The sequence below is a fragment of the Ursus maritimus genome, unplaced genomic scaffold, assembly GCF_017311325.1.
Source record: "Ursus maritimus isolate PB19 unplaced genomic scaffold, ASM1731132v1 scaffold_5, whole genome shotgun sequence".
Taxonomy (NCBI): domain Eukaryota; kingdom Metazoa; phylum Chordata; class Mammalia; order Carnivora; family Ursidae; genus Ursus; species Ursus maritimus.
Window position 1 is genome coordinate 68,118,686 of NW_024426663.1, and position 23,695 is coordinate 68,142,380.

At 43.0% G+C, this 23,695-nt stretch overlaps 1 protein-coding gene across 1 annotated transcript in view; it reads right to left on the reverse strand.

The window, feature by feature from the left end:
* Positions 1-595: 595 nt before the first annotated feature.
* SNX24 (sorting nexin 24) overlaps positions 596-23,695 on the reverse strand; it is a 154,606-nt gene continuing 131,506 nt past the window's right edge. Inside the window, exons 4-7 of the mRNA XM_040622541.1 lie at positions 9,565-9,659; positions 8,202-8,234; positions 7,605-7,669; positions 596-2,125 (exon numbers count right to left, since the gene is read on the reverse strand). Coding sequence (XP_040478475.1) covers positions 2,058-2,125; positions 7,605-7,669; positions 8,202-8,234; positions 9,565-9,659 — 261 coding nt within the window. The 3' untranslated portion in view covers positions 596-2,057. The remainder of the gene's footprint in view (positions 2,126-7,604; positions 7,670-8,201; positions 8,235-9,564; positions 9,660-23,695) is intronic.

Consider the following 23,695-nt stretch of genomic DNA (forward strand, 5'->3'; position numbering starts at 1 on the left):
GGTGTTTTCTAACCTCAGGAGCTCCAGGAGCAGCCTCCTAACTCCCAGAACTCCTGGTTAAGGCAAAGGTTATAGCGTCCCTGGCAGGTGCGTACCAGATGTTGCTGCAGGATTCCGGATGTCACTCCTGGTTTACCTCCTAGGAGTTCACTCTCCTCAACCTTCCACAAGATTCTATGAGCATCCAGTTCTTTATTATTCCATTCTGCTTAAAATACCTACCGTGGCATCTATTTCCTGTAACGGAACTGAAACGGAATATGAAATTACATATTAAAAATTATTAAATAAAAAATACAAGTCATCACTAAAAAAAATTCTCGGAAGAGATTTCTTGAGCAGTGTGCCACCAAAAATGCTTGGTTTTTATATAAAAAAAAAATTCCTACCCTCTTTGTAAGTCATCACCTATTTAATGAGTACCTGTTGGCTTAACGATGAGGTAATTTAATACTTAGAGTAGAAATAAGTGTCTATGAGTATGTGAGAAGTTGTGTGTGTGTGTGTGTGTGTATAAAGAGACAAGACACAATTAGTGTTTCTAATCAAATCCTAAGAGAAGACAAATTCAAATACTTCTTGTTCTTTGTTTTTATTTAACTCAAAATAGCTAACAACAAAACATTTAAAAAATATCTCCCACATGTGAGTATTCAGTTATTTTTGGTTCGTGACACTTGATTACAGAGTCCTCTGTCTGTTTCCAGCGCGAAGAAATACATCTGTCATAAATGTATCTCTCAAACTCTGCAGCACGCTTTAAACCTGTATATTGAGATCCTGACCAAAAACCATGATTTAGTTATTCATTTTGAATCCAAATATTTTTCTCCCACACAGAAGCTTAGTAACACGAATAACCATAAATAGGCTAGCTATTAATTAGTTTTTGATGAAATGCCCAAATACAGTACCTACATAAAGTTTGCATATATATGCCTTTGTCCTTTACGACTCAAAATATGAATGTCAGTGAGATGTACGGTAGAGTTAGATCAGTCATTGAACTTACGTTAATTCCATATAGGAGGTCAGCGAGAAGGAGACAACAAGGAAAATAACAGTAAATCCTGTGAAAATCCCACCAGTTAAATGAATGAGTAAACCCTGAGGAGGGTTGGAGAACCTTGAGGAAACCAAGTGCTACCACGTGGTGTCTCCTCGGGCAGTCAGTTCACATCTGTCTCTCAGAAGACAAGCATCTTGCAGAACGGAGTGTGATTCTAGTGTTGAAAGGTATGGGGTTTTATGCAAAATTGCCCTAAACGAACACCAACAACGTCAAATGGTCTTCAACGGAAGAAACAGTCCTTTCTTCCAACGCAGGAGGAAAACCTGGTTGTGTTGGATGCACAGATTTCCAATATGGCGCCTTTGGAAACGTCTGTCGAGAAGACTCTCCACACACTCTGCTTTATCGTACATCCTGGCACTGGAAGCTAATCCCCAGGTACGATGCAACACCACTGCCGTGTGAACAGCAATGACAACATTGTTAAAAATGCCCTCACACACTGTCAGCATAGTTTGATTTCCAGTTGAGTTCCGCCCTCACACAGAGCATAGCCTGTTTCTGTGATACTCTCACGTAAGAACGTATCTCTCACAGACCGAGAAAACGTCATGATGAAAAGATTAGTGTCTCCTAAAATCTGAACAACAACAACAACAACAACAACAAGCTACCAAAGTACATCAGTCTCAGTGTGATTCAGGATCAGACGTGTGATTAGCAAATGGTGCAACTGAAGCAGAGACGGACTTTCGTTCTGTTACCCTCGCTGCCCCCAGCCACCTTCCACAGCCCTCTCTTCACCAGTTTCGAAATTGGCAGCTACCTTCTACTTCTCAAACACTCGGCCTTCACCTCAGGGCCACCCTGGTTCAGTTTCTATTTTTAAAAGCACCATTCTCGTGGAAATGTCCCTGCCCTGAATTAAGCTGGGACTGTGAATTTTACCGCCGGCTAGAGCTGTTATGTCAGAGAGTTTAGGTTAATTTGGTAGATATCGATCTCCGGGAAACCTGCTTCAGCTTCTTCGAGCCATGGAGGATGTCTACCTGGGCTGCAGATGGGGGTAAAATATCCCATGGAGGACTCCTTCGATAACCACATTTGGAAAATCTGAAAAACAAAAGGAAAACGGCGTTTCTTATGCACAGCAATAAAACCCAACTGCAGTTTGCAGACTCGAACAAGGTGAGGCCCACAGGAACTTAGGGACCCGCGTCACCGTGTGCAGCCTGCCCTGTTCAGGACGCGCTATCTGTCATGTCGCTTTGGCCGAAAGCCACTTCAGTGCATGACCAGGCTCTGCAGGAATGNNNGGTGAGATTTGTAGCTTATTGATTTAAGGGATATTCTAATGGTTAGTGCTGCTAGGCCCCAGCTCTTTATCTGAATGTTTTCTCACAAGGAAGATGGATTACACTGGCAATTCAATTTCTAACAAAATCTCAATATACTTGAAGGAATTCCAAGATTTCTACTGGGAATACTTGGCTGCAGTTTTTCCATTGTGGTTTACAGCGGCGTTAGTCCAAGTTGTCTTGAGGATGGCCGTTCTGTTGCACGAGCTTCCAGGGAGCGGGAGGAACGGGGGCCGTCTTCCTAACTTAAAAGGGCACATTTCTGACAAAAACCATCCTGTCAAACTGGAAAAATCAGCCACATTTTTAGAGGAGATACAAAGGAAACCCAGAGGTGTGCATACACGGTGGCACATTCCAGTTATCAGAGCAGGTAAAATAGGAACAGATACCTTGCACGGGGGACCCCATCCATCACCCGGCCCAGAGGTGCAATTCTTCAACTTCCATCTACACATAATTATGTCCAGGATTTATGCGAAAGCCCACCACTTTCAATAAATATAGCTATTATGGAAGGAAATTAGTTGGTCCAATACTTTCAGACAGAAACTAGCATGTTCACTTATTTATTTTTTAAAGATTTTATTTATTTATTTATTTGACAGAGAGAGAGCAGGACAGCCTAGGTAGGGGAGCAGCAGGGGGAGAGGGAGAAGCAGGCTCCCTGCCGAGCCAGGAGCCCGGTGCGGGGCTCGATCCCAGAACCCTGGGATCATGACCTGAGCCGAAGGTAGACGCTTATTAACCCACTGAGCCACCCAGGTGCCAATGTTCACTTATTAATCCAACCTCTATAAAGTATCTACTATGTAACACTCACAAAGGAGGGCAGAAGGGTTCTTGGAGGAGCGGACCAGGTGGCAAACCTGCGGGAGGAGGGAGCCAGGAAGGTTCAAAGAGCGGAATGGAGGCCAGTGTAGACAATGGAGCAAGGGAGGAGGCCTGAGGGCAGGAAGGCACATGCAAGCCCAGGAATTCTGGCTCCGTCGGAAAGGCAATGAGAACTCCTGAAGGATTTTAAGCGGAGTGACACAGAACTGAATCGTGTTTGGCAAAGACGGCTCTGACTGCCGTTCAGGGTACATGGGGACAAGTTTAAAGCAGGGTGGGTTCCCTGTGACGAGTGAGGGATTTCAACAACCTGCCTGGAAGGTTGTTGTACAAACTGGAGGGTGAAACAAAGCACGTGAACCTGAACTGGGCACGCGGTAATTACCAGCTACCACCTCCTCCCAACTATGGTCTAAGTACTGGGACTGTGAGTAGCAGTCCCTGCCCGCACCACAGAACCTGCCTGCTAGTCAGGGAGATCGGCAAACGAATACACCGACAAAACATGCTTTAAAAAAGTCTCCAGGACATGAGCAACTCAATTACTTTTGGGCGATGACACTCGACTTCTTAGTGTTTGCTTTTATACAGCATGAAACTACATAAATTTCCATAAAACATATCTTTAGTAATCTGTAACAGGACTTCAACTTATATATTTTGAATGCAATCAAAAATCAATGATTTTGCTAAGTTCATTTTAATCCTAAAAGTGTTTCTTCCCCACTGAAGTGTACTGAAACCAAGAGCCATCAATGGAGATATTGATCCATTCTCAATTAGGTGCCCAAACGGAACACATCGACATGCATAAGCATATAGGCATGCATGCATACATTTATTTAGTTATTTATTTATCCTTTGCCACCCAAAATATAAAAGTTTGTTTGAAGGTAATTTCATACATCATCAGCATATTCGGCTTAAATGGATTTAAGTAAGTTCAGCAAAAAGGAAAAAAAGAGGAAAATACTATTAATTACCCAGAGTAATGCTACACCACCTGAACAGGTCAAGCCATGGTTTAAAGGCAAGTGGAGGGGCACCTGGGTGCCTCAGGTCATGATCGGGCTCCGGGCTCAGCACAGAGTCTGCTTGAGATTCTCTCCCTCTCCCTCTGCCCCTCCCCGCTCTCCGGCACGCCCTCTCTCCCTCTCTCAAACAAATAAGTTAGAAAAAAAATAAGGGCAAGAGTAAAACTGACGCAGGGCACAGGGCTTGAGGGTGAGGGGGCAGGAAGGTGAGGAAAGACCCTGTGGGCAGGTACCCTAGGAATGAGGGGGCAGCGGCCACCCGCAAGGGTGTCTGGGCAAAGGGCATTCCCGGCAGAGGGAAGATGGCAGGCCAGGGCGCTGTGTTTATGGTCCAGCAAGTGCTGAGCGTGAACCAGAGGCTGGAGACTCAGAAGGTGAACGAGAGAGAGAGAGAGAGAGAGAGAGAGAGAGAGAAAGGGAACAGAGTGTGTGATCACTACGGAAAAGGAAGCAAACGGGGGACTCGGATTAAAGTGAATGGAACAGAGGCGTTTTACACCAAGGTCCACCAACCGGGGGCCAATGAGGAGATTATCAGAGGTCATTTTTTTCTCATCTGTTCCCCTCTATTCTACACTTTGGATTTCGGCTTCATCATACATATGATTTTAATTCAATGTCCATTACTGCTTGAAAACTGCCCCGGCCTTTGTTGTCCACTGAGAGGGGATGGCAAGGAATGTGATTTAGGAAAGGTTTACTTGTCATTTTTGTTGGTTTTCATTTATTTTGGTAAACATCCACTGTGGACCTTAAAGAAAAAGGCAATGGGATGCGGAGGGACTCTTGAGGGGCCCTTGAGAGCCCCTCAAAGGCTTTCTCAAGCTGCACCGGGAAGATGCAGAGGCATCACCATGTGGGGATGAGAAGAGGCTCAAGGATGGGAAGACACAGCAGTGCCCTGAGGGGGAACGGAGTGCACACCTCTGAGGCCCAGAAAGAACTCAGGGTGGCCGCCGCAGAGCGTGGGAGGGGGTCCTCTTAGAAACGGGAGCCGGGGCCAGAGCATCGAGGGCTGTGAGAGCCTGGTAAGAGTTGAAGCTCACGGAGAGGGTGGGGATGGAAACCCAAGACTGTGTCTCAGCTGTAGACACAAGGTCATCAAGACCACAAGCAAGGAGATCATCCAAAGAAAGCAAAGGAGAAGACAAGAAGGTCTCCGACAGCCGGCCGGTGGGCCGCCCAGGATGGGCAGAAAAGCAGGAGACTGGAAAAGCCCAGGGGAGACGGTGGACAAAAGGGGAGAGAGTGGTCAAGGGTGGCTGAAGCTCATAGGAGGTCCAATGAAAGCTGGTGAAAAATACCCAGAGTGCAGCCATATGCAGATGCTGGGGACCAGGGCAAGAGCTGTTCTGAATTCCCCAGAGAAATCAAAACCGAGGCCAAAAAGCACCTGATCAGAGAAGACTGATTGTTAGCATCTTATAAGAGGATAGTATCTGACTATTAGGACTGTAAAGCCAGACACGCATCTGAGTTTGTGGGTGTCAGTTCACCTGTGAAGCTATTTCCATCATCAGAATCTCCTGCAAGAGTACCCTCCCCATTTTGCTAAGGGGCCTAAATAACACAAAAATGTGATGCAGGTAGAATTTATCTCTCAATTAAACGCCTAAGATCTTCAAGAACCTATCAGCAGTGTCATACTTGTGAGGTAACGGGAATCTGATTTATGAAGGTGGGTTGGCCAAACTGCACAAAAACAGATCTGGTGACGGCCCCTCCCATACCCGGTACCATCCTGTCCATAAAACCAATGTTTCCCGTGTTCTCTTCAAACAGCAATCTCCCACTTGTGCAAGTCATTGTCCACGCCAATATTCTACCAGTGATACAGACTTTTACCCTTTCTAGCTCCAGATATTTGCCCCTGAAGTTCTTCCCCCCCCAAAGTTCCTCCTGTTCTTTGTTGCCCAGCCAGGAGCAGAGCACATGCTGCTTAATAAGCTGGATGACTTGGACTCAGGGAATCATAAAATATCTTCCCTCTTCCCTTAAGCACAATGATCATGCCATTCTCCACACATCCACAGGAACATTGGTCCAGTGCATGCGATTTCTGAGCACCCACAGTACCTGGAAAAAGCACTTGTAGAACCATGTTCAGAAGATAAAAAGAATGCTTTATAGAACATGGCCTACTTCCTCTAGCCTAGATTACATTCTGCATCTCTGTTAACTGTAACATTTTGTTACCCTAATGTCAACTAATATAATATGCATTAAAAAAAACACAGTAAGCAAATACTAGGGAAAGGCAATTATTCCTCACTGAAAGGACTGTCTAGGAAAAAATACTATGAGAACGTATTCCAATAGAGCAACGGCAGCTCTCTCGGATCAGGGCGCCAGGCACGGGCCCTCCACGGAGCCGGGCTGGGTCCTGGCCGGCCTTCTTCACACTGTCCGCTAAATCACTGATCTCAGTACACACACTGCTGCTACAGAACGGTCCCCTCTCTCTTGCTGGTGATAAGGTTTTATTGTCAGAATGCAGGAATGGTTTCAACAGATAATTTATCTACTGCTATTGAGTTGCTATGCTATTTAGTTACTCCCAAGAACAAGGGCTGAACATTCACTTTAGGTAAGGAGCACACGAGGAGAAATTAGGCACCAAGGGGTCTGCCCGCCCATCAGCCATGTAACACCGGGCAAGTCAGGGACCTCCTCGGGCCCCCATTCTCTCATTAGCCAATGAGGATACCTACCCTGCCTGTTTCATGAAGCCATTAAAAAAATTAGATGATAGAACGTCTGAGAATATACTCACGAACAGGTGTAGAGCAGAACACTTTGAGAAGGACCCTGAGGAATTTAAATTTCTTGGCACAAAGAAAGGACCCAGGCTAAAATACTGATTACACTTATGCATAAATCATTACATTTAAGTCTATAACTTCTAAAAATACACATTCGACCATCTAAGATGCTATAACCTAAATGGAAGTAAAGAAACACATGTAATATACATACCCTGCTTTTGGGGAAAAAGCATTTGGAAAAAAATGAACCAGAACGAACCTTGGAATCACACCTTAGCATCTGGATAAAAGCAAGCAGAGACCAAAACATAACACCACTGAAACCAAAAAACAAAAAACCCAAAAAGACAATAAATATCTTTCCTCCTTATTACTCTAATTCAAAGTTGCCTGGTAAGGGAGAAAGAAAAATTACATTTCGGGCTGAAAGGCCTGCCCCAATTAAAATTCTGAATGTCTCTTACACCAAGAGCACTGGTTTATTGGCAGATTATTAAGCCCTGGACCAATGTCACTCTGTTAGACCTGTATTAAAAACGTGGTTTATGTGGTGCAGGGTCAGATCAGTAAAGAGCTGTTAGCAGATGACAGGTTTGATTACCGCTGGCTGCAGGCAAGACGTATGGATCCCGGAGGAACAGCAGCACCGGCTGGTGGGACAGTTTGCTGGAAAGGTCAAGAACAGGCATGTCAGCATCAGGGGACGACGGTAAACAGAAAACACTACAAACTAGCTTTGAGGGGATCAAACTGCCGTGTGGGGACATCTCAAGGGTTATGTCTCTAACCGCGTGGGTGAATAATAGCGAATGGAGTTCCAGGGAACACACGAGCACTGCGCTCACCTTCTCCACATTGCTTTGTGGAATCTGAAGCAGATACACAATCTACACGATAAATCAGTGCTGAAAAGTGCCGGGTTTGGGTTGTTGTTGTTTTTTTTTTTTAAATCTCATAGCACAATTATTGATAAAATAGTATTCTTATTACTTGCACAAAACAACATAGGGTTCTTATCCCTTCATTCCTAGATATAACCAGTTACTTCTCTAACTTCCTATCAAATATTTATAAATTAATTGCCTAGCAAATATTTTCAAGAGGATCCTGACTTGATACACTTACGCCACAGTAAACACTTAACAAAACCACAGTCCTATTTCTGGTTTTATGTAACTCTTGATTGACTAGTTCTTACCTTGATCCTTCAGATTCCGTCTCATCAAAAGATCTAGAATTTTTTTAAAAGAAGAAGAAGACCATGTAAGTTGGATGAATGCTGCTGCAAACCAAGGGGAAAAGAGCCAGTATTCTTAGAGTTCTGAACTGGGAAACATTTTGAAAGGAGAGGACTGATGCCTCATTCTAAAGAATCTTAAGACCACCACAGTCTTGAACTTCAATTTTCCTGAAGATCACTTACAAACCCGATGGTTTTACTTTGGGGCTTATATTTTACTCTGTCATTCCCAAAATCTCCTCTTAAAAGCATCCCTGTATAAAGCCCAACCTCCTGGGCAAACGCACTCAAGTCAGAACAGGACACACAGACAATGCCTATTATTTGCTGAGCACGGTGGGTAATCCTCGCTCTGGGGTGAGTGGAAAGTGGCCTTGAGCAAACACTGCCAGTGAGCGGGCTGGTGTCTGCAGCCTCTTGTCGGGCAGAGGGCTAAGGTTTAACACGACTTTAGGTGTGGTCTGCACGAATGTCTTGTAGTTAGTGCACGTCCTTCCGGCGGCTCTGGAGGCAGCAAGAGGATGAACAAAACCCCTTCCTCTGCGTGGGTTTCCAGAGACTTTGTAATTATGTGTTCTCTGTAAATGGATTTAATATGTCAGGGGTGTTGCTGACTGCCTTCGGATGCCAGCTCAATCTAAGTCAGGTGCCCAGAGCTGGGAAAGCGACCTGTTTCGGAGTTCATTCTTCAGAAGAACACTTTCCAATTGCTGATGATACCAAATGTCTGCTTCCTCAGCAGACAGGGACTGGGATCTACAGCCCCGCATTAGAAGGTCCTGTGGGAGAGGCAGCAGGACAGCACGGAAAGAGAGTTCATGTGGGAAGGCCTGGGCTCTGCCAGCTACAAGGTGAAAGATTTTGGGAAAGACACTTAATTCCAGCGTCTCAGTTTGCTCAAGTCAACAACAAGGGAGTTGGGTAAAATCATCTCTAAGGTCATTCACAGCTTTCAGATTATGTGACTGTATATGCATGGGCGTACAGACTTTGCTCAAGTACCCACAAATAAATATACTAGTCCCTCAATAAGCTATCTAGATTCATAACATCACTCCACGAAGGAGCACAGTTTAAAAAGTCAATTCCTTAAGTCTAAAGCTGAGCTACTGAGCTTTGGTCATTTGGCCGCACTACAGGGAGGAGGACAGCAGAGAAATTCCTTTGACTACAGGCAGGGGGCGAGGGAGAGCTGTCCCAGCAGAGAGAATGGGCGTGGCCAGGCTGGCCCTTCCAGTACCATTGGGGTTACTGGTTAGGCCAACAAGTGACTGTAGAGTAGCTTCAAATACACGTCTGATAGGTGAACAACACTTCTTACCCACAACTCTCTGCCTTTGGTAGCGAGGGCAAATGTCGCACATTTAGGAAATCAAGGAACAGTTTGGGAAGCTCTTCATTTTCCAAGATGACAGCCTGTGAAAGGAGAAAAGAGAACTTAGCGAAATTTACTAGGCAATCAATAATCAAATGAATGACTTCAAAAAGTCATGACCGCCCATCTAAGTCCTTACCAGCACCATTCTTCACAACCTGTATGGGGGGCTGTGGTCCCCAGTTCACCCACCAAGAACTGAGGAGATAGGCATACTATTCTGTGTTGGCAAACACTCCATTTTATCTCTCCTCCCACCCAACTACTACATGTCAGATGCTGACTAGGGGGGAAGACAGCAGGCTACCAGGTAGACAGAATTTTTGCCTTCGTGGAAATTCTGATCAGAGTATTTTAAAAACCTGGAAACACCAGTAATACTGGTAAGATATGTACATGAAATGTTCCTTATTGGGTAATAAAGTGGTCTGGGGATGTGTGTATGTGTGTGTGTGTTTACGAGAGACCACTACTGTTTAGAAAATACTACACATGGCTTTTTTAACTGGAAGATTTAGCCAAGATCCCTCAGCTATCACCTCTTTCGGCATTAGGATCAACTGACATTTATTGCTGTTTGGACAGCTCCACTTAAAGGGTCAGTAACAACTTTACCACTAAGTGTAAATCAGTGTATACACTAAGAAAAAATCTATACCGATCTTCCATTTAGGGAGCTGCGCTAAAGAGCTGGCATAATGGCATAACCATGTCCGTCCTCGCCTATCCGAATTACGCAGGGCAAGGGGAAATCGAATGGAGAACAAGAGAGTGCATTTTCATGGTATCTATCTTTAAAAAAGAGGGCCACAGTGTGTGAACTGATCAAACAGTTGCCCTTTCTTCTCACCCCCCACGCCCCCCCCTTTTTTTATAAAGACCATGGGAAAAAAATCAAAGATAATCTCTGAAAGTAAGAGAATTATTTTCAAAGGTCATTTTTATCATGTACCATGGTTCTCCTCCTCCCACATGCTGCTTAAAGAACAATGAGAAGGGATGTGAGGTATCACCCACACGGCTGATCAGGAACGGCTATGCAACGGGACGAGTAAGGCACAAATGACAAAAGGGCAAATGCTGTATATTTTGAAATACGCAATTCTATACAACCTATTGCTTTTAGTCAGAATTTACATACTGAGCGGTCCCATTTCTAGCAGTTTTGAAACAGTTACCCAGTTCAGGGCATGTGGATGGAATGAGCAAGGCAGGCTGAGCCCAACCCTCCTGCCGTTCATTTCCTGGAGAGGAGGCCTCTGGAAAGCCAGCCCTGTCTTGGTCTCTCCCTATTCCTTGCATAGCTGACTGTATCCACTGAGACTTAAGGAAAGTAAGTAGAAAGTAGGAAAACAAAAAATGCATAAAATAGAAAAAAGCTCCTCTTCCCAGAAAAATGCTTTCATTACTATTTTCACTGGCTTTCTAAATTTTCCTCTACTCAGGGAAATTTTGGGGGTGCCCATAAGGTCATTATTTCAGTGCCCAGAACTCAAAGATTGTAAGAATCATTGTATATATGAAGCCCCAAGGAATTTTTGCCATAAAGGAAATTGTAATGATTATCTCCATGTTTTCAGACATCTGTTTAAGAGAATGATACAATACTTATTTGAATAATAAAGCTTAATGTTTTAACAAATCCAGAGCTGTTCACCCAGGCAATAGTTTTAATTATGTGTACAAGTGGTAGCTTTCAGATTAAAAAAAAAATGGGGGGGGGTTAACACTCTTATCTCCACCCCCACCTTTTAAAATAAATTAAATCAATAACAAGTGTGGGACACTTTTAATGACCTGAACTACTTAATTTCCAGGGTATTTAGACATGTCATCCATCACTGCAGTATGGAGGAAGACATCTCTTGAGTGTTCAGGGGGTTAGTTTGGTTTTATTAATGCAAGATTTAGGGGAATTTTAACAAGGTGAATTGTTTATTTGCCTTGACAGATTGGCTTACAATGCACTGGTTACATCTATCGCATGATCATTAATGACAAAAGACAGGCAAAAAGCTGTTTACACTGCAACACCAGGATGGGAATTAATCCTGTCCAGCCTTCCCAAACAGAGCACTCCAAAGAGATGATCCCATATTTTTTAGGTAAGATATACGGGGCAAAAAAAAAAAAAAAGGAATATAGAAAACTCCAGAAATTTGTGAGCATTTTTGTTAAATGTTCCCTGAAAATTCTCAAATAGCATTTTTTATAAAAGAGTCACCAATATGGATTTCAGGATTTACAGTTGTAAAGAAAGTAGCGCTGGGGGTTAAACATTCAGTTACGGGGTGGCAAGATTTCCTAAACTCTGCGAAGGCTTATAAGAAAATCATTAATGCCTAAGTCCAAACAGAGACAGAGTGTAAATATGGTAGAATTTACCTAATTTAATATGTACAAGTGAAATGACTGTCACTGATTAGCACAGAGATGTACAAGAGAAATTACATGAGGTTAGCCAAATCTTTCGGTTCATACACACATGATCTCACTCCCTGAGAAACCCAACAGTGATGTGAGGCTGTTCCATTTACATCTTCTCCTACTTCTTTTTTCTTTTCTTTTCTTTCTTTTTTTTTTTTTTAAGATTTTATTTATTTATTTGAGAGAGACAGAGATAGCAACAGAGACCATGAGCAGGGAGGAGATGGAGAAGCAGGCTCCCCACAGAGCAAGGAGCCTGATGTGGGGCTCAATCCCAGGACCCTGGGATCAGGACCTGAGCCAAAGGCAGACACTTAACCGACTGAGCCACCCAGGAGCCCCATCTTCTCCTGTTTCTTGAGAAGCTTTCACTCAAGAAGGTCTCTCCTTCTTAAAGCTACACCCTGGGCCATTCCACCTTCTTGGGATCCCAGCCTGGTCTAAGGACCTAACTTTAGTCAACAGGTAAATGAATATATTTAAACATATAATAAATAAATAAATTTTATATAAACAAATATAACAAATATATTAAAAATATATAAATTACATTTTGAATATCAAATCATATTTCCCCATTGTTTTAGCTTGCTTACCATGATTTTTTATTAATCTTTCAATGGCCAGTCATTCCCATTTTTTAGAGAGGCAAGGTGGTGTGGTAGGAGGTATGGAGCTTTAGTACCAGAGCTGGGTTCCAACAACCCCCCGCCCCCGCTACCTCATGGGGTTAGTGGGAGAAGAAGATGATGTCCTCAAGAGTCTCTGGCACACAATTAGCATTCAATAAATGTTCACTGTTACCTTACAATCTCTTCATTCTATCAATCCCCAGCAACCTATTGTATCGGTTTTGGAAGTTTATTGTCCATCTAGCAAACAGGGCTTCTTAACCCTCTATGATTCATGGATCCCTTTGAAAAATGGATAAAAGCTGAGGGTCTTGCTTGCTGAAAAATATGCATCCAGATATAATTGTGCTGACAGTGGCAGGGGGTTCACAGGCCCCTGACAGCCCCGCCAAGGACACCTGCTTTTAGCTCCCACGTAACAGTAATGCTGCTGGGCACACTCTTCATTTGGCCTGGCGCCTGAAGCCCTCGCTGTCGGGCCTGTGCTGTATGCCAGCTCCCCGAAGGACGCGCTGGCCTTCTTGTTTTAGTTTTCTACCTCTTTGTCAATTACAGCCCCACTGGAGTGTGTGCTGCCTTGCGATTGGAATTCATAAGTGCTTTCAGCTCTGGGCTGTGGTTGAAAATATTTGTCTGGCAGGGAGGCTACCAGGCTGAAGGATTCTTTCTGGTAGGTCAAAATCTACTACTGCATTGAATTTAGACAGTCGATCATAGTCATGGCTTATGTGCCTAACATATGAAATTCCAGAATTTAACAATCTGTAGGGTTGACGGTTCCCAAAGTTAGCAAAACATGGAGGAAAATATTATTTGAACTCTATCACTGCTGGGTCAGAGTCCGGCTGAGGAGGCATGAATACCTTACATTTGTGAGGAGAGGAGCATTTTGAAATGCAGTTCAGTGATGGGTCCCAGACCATCTAATCAATTAACTATTAACTCTGATGGTAGAGTTCTGACACTAGAGCCAAGTTTGGACACATGGCTGGGCAACTAATTTATGCAGTAAAACATCAGAATTTAAAATGAATATGACAGATTAGAGAAAAAGTTTTAAAAATCCCATTAAATTAAATTTTACAGGTGTAAGTCCTGAGTCAAATACTACAAGAGGCAGAATTAACTACCCAGGCGTAAGATGAAGAGTAGCTGTTTATATGCAAGAGCTGTTGGTCTCAAGTGGTAGGTCAGCAAGAAGTGTTGTTGCCAGAAGGTTTATAAAAGGAGCTGAGCAATCCTCTTGCTCCACTTAATGCAATAGTATCTAGCCCCCAAAGAAAGAGAAATAAGAATAAATGCAGAAAGGCCTACAGGTGAACAATAAAAATGAATAAAAGATTCAAAATTGTTTCCATAAGAAGAGATCACCCAATAGCAGGTACCAAGCATGGAATGAGATGTTGCAGGGCCCAGGAGTGTGGTTGTTTAACTAATTTTTTTAAAGAAGGGTGGAGATTTTCAAATCTGTTGGAACAGTAAGAAAGGACTGTTCTAACCAGCAGAGAAGGTGTCTATCTCTAACTGAAGCCAGTGCAAAAAAAAACCAAGCAAAAGTGGCCTATGTATGGGAAAAGCCTGAATTGCAAGAGCTTCTAGAAAAGCCTGGGCTCTGAAAGTCTTTTAGTTGCTCTTTGATACACATGCAGATGGGAGAAGCTAGAGAATTAACAGAGGAATGCATCAAAGAAATTTCCATGCAATTTATCACTCGGGAGTAATGCAGACTAAAAAGCAGGTTATTAAGTAAATGCACATAGGAAATGGGGTTAAACAAAGAACTGTAAAAAGTGTGTGATATACTATGTAACAGACTGTTATTACTGTATCCAGCTCTGATAAACAAAACTGGGAAAATGTACCTTGTAAGAAGCAAAAAATAATAATTATTATTCTTTATACAGTGTTACTTGCTTTCAGGTTAATAAATGACTTTCCTTAAAACACACCAGATATTCCTTCAGAAACATCACTCTGAAAGAATGGGGAGAAAAAACTTCCTGGTTCACAAAAACATTTACAAAAAAATTGCTTGGATGGGGGCAGAAAAACAACAGCAGTTCTACCAGCATCCCCTGCAAGCTCAATGTTTACTCGAGGAGAAATGTCTTTTTTATTGAAAAGGTGCAATTATCATCATGTAACACAAATCACAAAATCCCGATTTTTCTACCTTATCAGCTTTATAAAATCACGTTCCCAAAGGATACCATTGATTAGTTGCACATGTTCTTTCTGTGACATCCCAAATACTTAATTGTCAGTTATCTTTTCTTCTTCAGTAAGTAAAATGCAGTCACAAAATTACAGAGGGACCTGTTCTGCCTTAACCTTCGCTAGATGCCATCATGCAGTGGAAAACACTGGTAAAATATCACAGGATAACGCGGTCCGACAAGGGAGACATATAAACACTGTAATGATTTCCCACGAGTTTCCATTTTAGAAAATTGTCACTAAGGCGAGCATAAACGGTGACACATCTCCACCGAGGACACGGTGAAATCGAACGCTGGCATTCTAGTTAGGTCCAAGCCTACCCAGCAGCCAATTATAACAGAAACGGAACATCTTGTTGAAAACTTGGACAAGACCACTTTGCTAACCTTCCAAGACAGCTGCACAAAGCTGCATTGTTTTCAGCGATTTGATCCTTTTATTCTCTCCTCAAAACAGTAAAAAAACAAACAAACAAAAACGCAACAGCGCACATTTCTGCCCCATTGTCTATCAAGGTCTGTTAGAGACTGCGGCGAACCTCTCTGTCACAACAGTCGGCACGCTGAACTAAGTCAGGAGGTTTTCAGGAGTCTTTCAAGCCCTGTCCCTCTTCCATCTCGTCGGGACTGAAATGCCCGATGGTTGGGGTGACAAAGTTCATGACGGTTTTTCCTCTGCCCACCAGGAAAGATGCTTCATGGCATCCCTACTTCAGAGGTGCACCGAAGAACAGAGAGGGAGAAAAATCGATGCGTTCTCACCGCAGTAAGTGGGCGGCAGTGTCCCTGTCCTTGGGGACCGAAGGCTACCAGCGCACAGAGCCTTTGCAGTCCTCAGGCTTCTGCTCACCCCCGCCCCAGCCCTTGCTCACAATTTCACAAAATGAGCCACAGGAAGGTTATCCAAGGAACACTTTAAACAAGTCAGAGGACCACCTAAAAAATATCAATCAGATGTGCGTCTGAAAAACCCACCGTACCTAACGCATCCTTCTTTTTGTGCGTGACACCATTCTCAAAGCGCACCCAACTCCACGCCTGGAAATAAACTGCACGATTCAAAGAATTCAAACGGACAACTGCTAGGGTTTCACAGGGCTTTATACGCTATCTTGCAAGGAATCTGAGAACCCGCACGAGAAGCTGAATGCTGCCAAGGGCCTACTGAAAACGGTATTTAAAAAAAAAAATCTGTGAAAAGAAATACCGTGATACAGCCTAAGAAAGATTTGAAGGAAGAAATACCATTTCTGATAATATAGCTAAATAGACACAACTAATCGTGTGACAAGAGAAACTGAAACATCAACCATCTTTTGAGCTATTTTAATATCAAGATTTATGTTCTGTGTATTTCTGGAATATTTATCTAACACCTACTATGTCCAACCACTGGCACAATGCTTGGCCAAACAAACATGGTTCTGCCCACCTAGGACGTACAGTCCGGTGAGGAAAATGAATGGTGTTCAAATAATCACGGTCATGAATGTGGGATTACAAACTGAAGCGAGGACTTTGCAGTCAAGGACGAGCTGTGTTAAGTGTTAGTAACAAAGCCCCCTTACTAACCTCTGTGGTGAAGAATGCTTCCCTGGCAAAGTGATTCTGGAACTGGAAGAAGAATGGCCTGATGGGTAGAGGGAGTGGGATATTTCAGATGCAAGGCACAGGAGGCTCAAAGATGGAAGCATTGGTGGTATTGAAAATACCACTGCCAGTGTGGCTATGCCTGAGAAGACAATTCAGCCGCGCTGGAGAGGCAGTGTGGGGCTTCTGGGTCACATCAAGGATTCTGCTCTTTCTCCTCCGTGGATTTAGGGGCAGTGAGAGGTGTTAGAGGTAAGTGAAAGCTGGGGGATCTAGGTACACATGACATGATCTGACTGATTCGTTGACTACGAGTGAAACACCAAGAGGGCCCCTCGGACCCAGTGACCATGCATTAAATCCTCTCTCTGCTGTCTCTAAACTGCTTCTTAATCAAGCCATTGAGTTAATGCTAATGACTCTATTTTCATTTCTACTGGTTCTTTTCCACGTCAGCCTGGTCTGTTTTTCCTTGATGCCTGCTCTTTTTTTAGGACTTTGTCTATTACAGACATTGATATTTTTGGTTTTCATCAAATTGTCCTTTACTTGAAATTTGTGGGGTTTAACCTGCTGCTATGTGTCCACATTGACTCTCACGCAGAGCTGTTTATTTTCTTCTGTGTTCTGTAGTTTTGGTTCATGAGCTCATCTCGACAGGGCTTTATCTGTGGGACAGGTCAGACCAGGTTCAAAGTATATCCTTTCTGAGTGGTTTTGGTTTTGCTCCTAGGAAACAGATCCCTGACTGGGATCCCCGAGATACAATCAGCAGTGAGCCAATGATTATGTTAACATTTTAGACTGGAAGTTATGAGACCCTGCAGATACTGAAAATACAAACCTTAAACTCTCATAAAACATGGCTGGGAAGCATGAGGAAGACTTCTTCCCACGCTCAGTGTATTTTTCCTAGGCCAGTGGTCTCTAAAGTAGCTTAGAGGCATGTGGGAAATTAAGCATGATCACCAACTATGATTCAGGAAAACAGGCATTAGAATTTCTATTTATTTTAATTTAATTAAGCAATCTATCCTTTCTAATTTTTGATGTATGCATTCATAAAGCAGCACAGGTATATGTTATTATTAAATGTGCATATACTGCAGCATGATGCTTAAATATTTTTCTGATAAGGATACTGGGCCAGGGGACCCAGCCCCTAACTATAGAGCACAGTAGAGCTTGTAAGAGGCAGTGAGAAAAAATCCATCCGAACAACACTTTTGAAAGCGTCTACTTAGCTTATCTTTCACTAAGGGTGTGGATCCATTACTGGAAATGCCCTTCCCACCTCTTTTCAACTGGCCAACTCCTACCTGGCCTTCAAGTCTCAGCTCAAGCATTACCTCCCTTAGGAAACTTTCCCCAAACTCTCTATGGGCTAAGTTATCTTTGTGGAAAAACAAAACCATTTCATGTGCTGTGATGATTAATAGTGGACTGAGTCATACTAACTTTCCAGAATTTTAACCTACCAAATAGGGAAATTTTCAAAGTCATTTAAAACTACAATAATATTTATTTAATGCCAAGCTCTGTGCCAAGCTCCTTATCTTATTTGATTTTCACAATACTCTGAGACACTATCATTATCCAAATTCTATCGATGAAGAATTGGGGGCTCACGAAGGCTAAGCACCTATGCAAATTTCTCCGAGGGCAGAGGGGCACTATGGCTCAGATGATGTCTCCGTTCAGTCACTCATTCATTCCATAAATATTTACTGATATTTGCTACATGCACAACAGCACTGTGCTGTTCTTTTCCTAGTGAATTTTTTTTTCTTACTGATTCACTGGAATCCTTATCTTTCCCAATATATATTTTCCCACTGTATTTATAAATTTAATCTTTCCCATAGATAAATTTAAAGGAGCCAATGAAATCAACTCCCTTATAACACATTCCTGATTTTCCTTGGATTTTACATAGACCTTAACATCTCAACTAAGACTTACAAGTATATAAAAACTCTCAGAAGAAGAAAGGCAATAAATTCCATTAATCTCTGCCCTAGAAACAATAACAACAAACAAACAAAACCTGAAAAAACAAAAGCACAATCCAAAAGGATCTGGCCTTATAACACTTCAAAATCTATTTGACAATTTCTGACCAACTCCATTCTTTTTTGACTGCTGAAATACTTTAAAGCAACATTTTATGCACTTTGCATCCAATTACCTAATTATATGTTGAATAACAATGTGACTCAATGACAGATTACAGATAACGCCAGAATTTTATGAGGCATTTCCCTGATGATCCAATAAAAACAAAACAAAACAAATACGACAAATTCTAAAAGCAATTATAAACTAACTTCTGACCTCTAAGGCACAAGTTAAGACCACAAAAATTACGAACACATTTGAATAAAACAGTGTATTACAAAGCAAACCAAAACTGATTCAGGAATTCAAATAATGGGGGTGGGGGTGGGGGTTCGAGATTCATTTAAATACAAGTCATAGGATATGCTTATGGAATGTGATCTTATTACTTTAAGGAAGAAATAGTAATCAGAACTGGGCTGGTAAAATGTTGGCTGGAGGCTGCCTCAGGAGACTGGTTTTTAATGAAAGATTTACAATTAGCATAACCTCTGCATATGGACGAATGGATGTTTTTAAAGTGTTTGAAGAGCTTGAAAACAATCTGCTCCCTTCCATGTTCCTCCCAGCACCTAGTTCACCCCTCTGATTTCTTTAGCATTCTCCTTCTTCACGTACTGTCACTGCGGATCCAGCTCCAGCACTGCTGGGTTTCATGCGGGGTAGTCACCTCGATGAGGGATTCCTAGGCCTACAAGTTCCTACGGCACAGCAGTTAATACAGAGGGTGCCGGGCAAGTGTCTTTTGCTGGTGTGTGTGTTTACATGAGGAGCCCTAATGCCATTTTACAGCTGCCAAACTGTCAGTATACCGCACTGAATCTCCCGTTTAAATGCTACAGTGACTGTGTTATAGTGAATGTTTCACGGGAATTTCAGACCCAGGGATGAGCAGAGCGCCTGGTGCATGGCGCTGAGCGGGAAGACTGAGTGGAAGGGGCTGGAGAGTGAGCAGAGACTACTTGAAGATGCAGGAATGAGTCCTGAGAGAAACGACACAAACAATGGAAAGTGGCCCTTGTGGAGACAGTTCCCAGGTCTAAAGTTAAAAACACACCCAGGCAGCAAATAATAAAGAAAGGGGGAAAGAGGCCCTTGACCTCTTGGCTGCAACAACAACAAAAAATGCGGTCAATAGGGGCGCCTGGGTGGCGCAGTCGTTAAGCGTCTGCCTTCGGCTCAGGGCGTGATCCCGGCGTTATGGGATCGAGCCCCACATCAGGCTCCTCCGCTATGAGCCTGCTTCTTCCTCTCCCACTCCCCCTGCTTGTGTTCCCTCTCTCACTGGCTGTCTCTCTCTGTCAAATAAATAAATAAAATCTTAAAAAAAAAAAATGCGGTCAATAAAAGTGCTCACCTAAAACACTCTGGTGGGTTAATAGTCGCCCAGCGGGACGACACCGAGGACGACGGAATACAACAGCAAGAAGAGGAGAAAGTGGGCCTATATGTACATGGCTGTTAATCATTCACAGGACGTCCGAGTAGGACCCCCATCTCTGAGTCCATGGAAAGAACTTATCTATTCTAGCCCTGTTTCCAATCTAACACTGAGAGAAATGCTCCCATGTCTTGGAACTAAACTACAGATGTTGATTCAGGGACTCAGACTCAACAATGAACATGGACCCCTTCCTGGAGGTTTTCACATACAGCAGGCTCTTTCTGATAAACTCCCAGGTATCCCCGGGAAGTAGACAGGATGCATGCGTGGAAAGCTACTCTACACTTAGGGGGAAACGCGAAATCTCTGCTCAGGCTTCTGCCAACGGAGGTCGTGGTTCAGACTGTCAGTTGCTACCCAGGATCCATTCTTCCCTTCTTCCTTATTAATGGAACGTCAGTTTTGTTGGGGGGGGGGTGTGTGTGTGACAATTTGCCAAGGTTAAAAAGGCAGACAACAATAACCAAAAACCATCACAACACCCTGCCCCCAACATTTTCCAAATTCCCTTGCCATGAGACACAGATACAGCCACTAAGATGTCAGTGGAAGTTACTGGATGGGAAACATCGAAAAAGTTGCCCAAAAGTGAATGGTCAGTCTCTGCTGGCCCTCCCTCATCTTTTTGTTCATCTCTCTACCCGTTTTCTCCCTCTTCTTGCCTGGAACATGAGCATGACCTCTGAGCTCGGCTGCCGTCTTACGATCATGAAGGAGAGGCCCAAAGAATCAAAAAGATGGAACCCCTGATGATCTTGAGCCACTGAGCCCAAACCCACAATTATCTACCACTGGTAGTGCCTGAGAAATAATATGCTTGAGAAAGATAAACCCCACTTCTAGTTCAGCCCTTTTATTTGGGCTGACATCTATGGTAGAACACAGACCCTTATTGATAGAAGCCTCTTGCTTCTACAGATCATAAAGTCCTATTTTTGGCCCACAGGACAGAGTCCTGGGTAGAATACTTTAAAGGAGAGAGAGAAGAAAAGAAAAAAAAAAATCCAACGCTGCTATTCTACCTTTAATTTATTACTTCAATACTGAATAGAAAAGGAAGGAAAGAAGAAAGGGAGGAGAAACAACCAAGTGACCCTGATATTCTATTTTTAACTTATGACTTTAGAGAAGTCCATACCATAAAGAACAGCCTATGAAAAATGAAAAACCAATTAGGCTCACACATATATTGCACAATCTATAAAAAGCAAGAAAAAGACCAATATATGAAAAACATGTCCGCCTAACACAGCAGGTGCCAAGAACACATATATATGGAACAGGGAAGAAATCAAGCATATACCTAATGAGATGAAACTAAACAAAGAAAAAAAATGTATGCTGATTATCCAGAAAAATATCCTACCAAATTGGGTCTATTAAACAAATCATAGACACTATCCCTGTGGAAATGGAAAGCGTTTCATTAAACTTATTTTACAAAGGATTGTCCAAATCATTGTAGAATGAGCCACAGGGAATAATTTAGCATTGGCTGGTGGAAGAAAATACATAGTACTTAAACAGGTCCTTTTAGTCACGAATTTTATGATCTTTCAACAGCTTTCTATTAAGAGCAATTAAAGGAAGATAGTAAAGGTTTACACGAATAGTCTAGCAAGTTAAAATGACTATATACATCTTTGAGCAGTTTATATCTTCAAGATCTTAGCTAAGTTTGAGGGAGAAACACTAATTTATTTATTTTTTTTTAAAGAAGAAGAGGAAGAAGAAGCTGAAAGTTATTTCTCTGGTGTCCAAAGATAACACTTTTGCATTCATTTCTTTCTCCCTGTCCATGGCTTGTGCCTGACACGCAGGCTGCTGAGAAGCCAGACATCAGTGGGGCAGGTGGAGGAGAGGAGAAACACAACGGTGGGGGAGGGGGGGCAAATACAACAGCGGGGCCAATGCAGACAACCTAGATACCTTCTCAGTCCTATGCACTAACCACACTAGTCAACCAGACCAATCATCCCGGGCTGTGGTCTACTCCACAACCCTCGCCCCCAGTCTGCCCCAAAGGTGCTCCGGAAAAGAAGCTAGAGAGGTATGTGGGAGCAGCTGACAGGCAAGCTCCCATTTTTCTGTAAAAAAATCTTTTAGGTGTGTTTCCACAAGGTTCAGCTAGGTGTGGTCACCTGGGGGCAGCCAACGATCAAGGGAAAACTATACGCATTATTTCACAGCTACTAGTGAGCAGTGAGAGCAAGGTAGTCCCAGTTTACAAGGACCGTATGCACTTCTAAACATGTATCTACCTAAATGGCTTAAAATTCATATTAGGCAAGTTTCTTGGGTTCTCTGTGCTTCAAGAGGGCCAATAACATGTCTCAGACCTTGTAGTCATGATGAAATAAGGCGCATGCCCAAAAAGAAACTGCTGCAGAACCTGATATACCGTAAGGATCTAATAAATATTATTATTTATTATTATTTCTCTTAGTAGTAGTAGGAATAGAAGATGAACAAAAATAATCAGTGATACAATGATTTATAAGAAATACAGATTTAATATATACATAATATATATTTTCATCTTATACTCCTACTTCATATGACCAAATATATATTTCTTAGATATATTTGGTCTTTATCCATACTTCCTGAAAATGCTTTAGAGCCATAAAGTTGAAATGGTTGTCCTGTTATCAACGAAGGTGAATTTTGGACCCTCCCGAGGTCAGGGGCCGGTTGCCGGGAAGACCAACCAGATGATCAGAGGGTTGGGACTTTCAGTGCTACCCCCCAACCTCCAGGGAGGGAAGAGAAGCTGGAGGTTGAATCAGCCAATGGCCAAGGACTTAGTCAATTATGACTATGAACTGAAGCCCCCATAAAAACCCAAGAGGACAACTTTTCAGTCCTTTTGGGAGAGCTTCCACACTGGGGGAACCAGAACTTCCACGTGCCACCGAGCTGGCTCCAGGCTCCACGAAGATTGAGATCTCGCCCTACATATCTCTTCTTCTGACTGATGATGGGTAGCCCTTATCGTATCCTTTAGTAAGCTAGGAAATGTGTTTCCCTGGATTCTCTGAGCCACTTTAGCTAATTAAGAGAACCTAAGGAGGAGGTCGCTGGACCCTCCAATCTGTAGCCAATCACTCAGTAGTACAGGTAAGAGCCTGAAGCTTGTAACTGATGTCTGAGGTATGGGGTGGGGAGCAGCCTTGTAGGGCAGAGTCCTTAAGCTGTGGGATTTGATGGTGTCCCTGGGGACGTAGCGTCAGAACTGAGTTGAGTTGTAGGGCACCCTGCCAAATATCTGAGAACTGCTTGGTGTTGTGTGCGGTGAGAACCCCCTCCCCTACGTTGGAATTGGACCTGGGAACTCTAAAAGACCCTTACAGAAGCTAATGAATTGAAATCGCCGATTTAAAGAAAGGAAACATTTTCTTACATGGTTTTACTTGTGTTATTATTTTTAAAAGCTTGTGCTTTGTATGTAATCCAACTATGTTGTAACTTTTTGGCCTCTTAATGCATGCACGCACACAGGCCAAGTATTCGTTCTAAGGAATTTCTATGATTTCTATGCAGGACTCATTTAGCCGGACCTTCAAAGCATTATCGCTATGGGCCAGTAAGCTCGCACACGACCTCGCGCTGCTTTACAGAGCACTTTCTTGCAATGGCGTCGACCC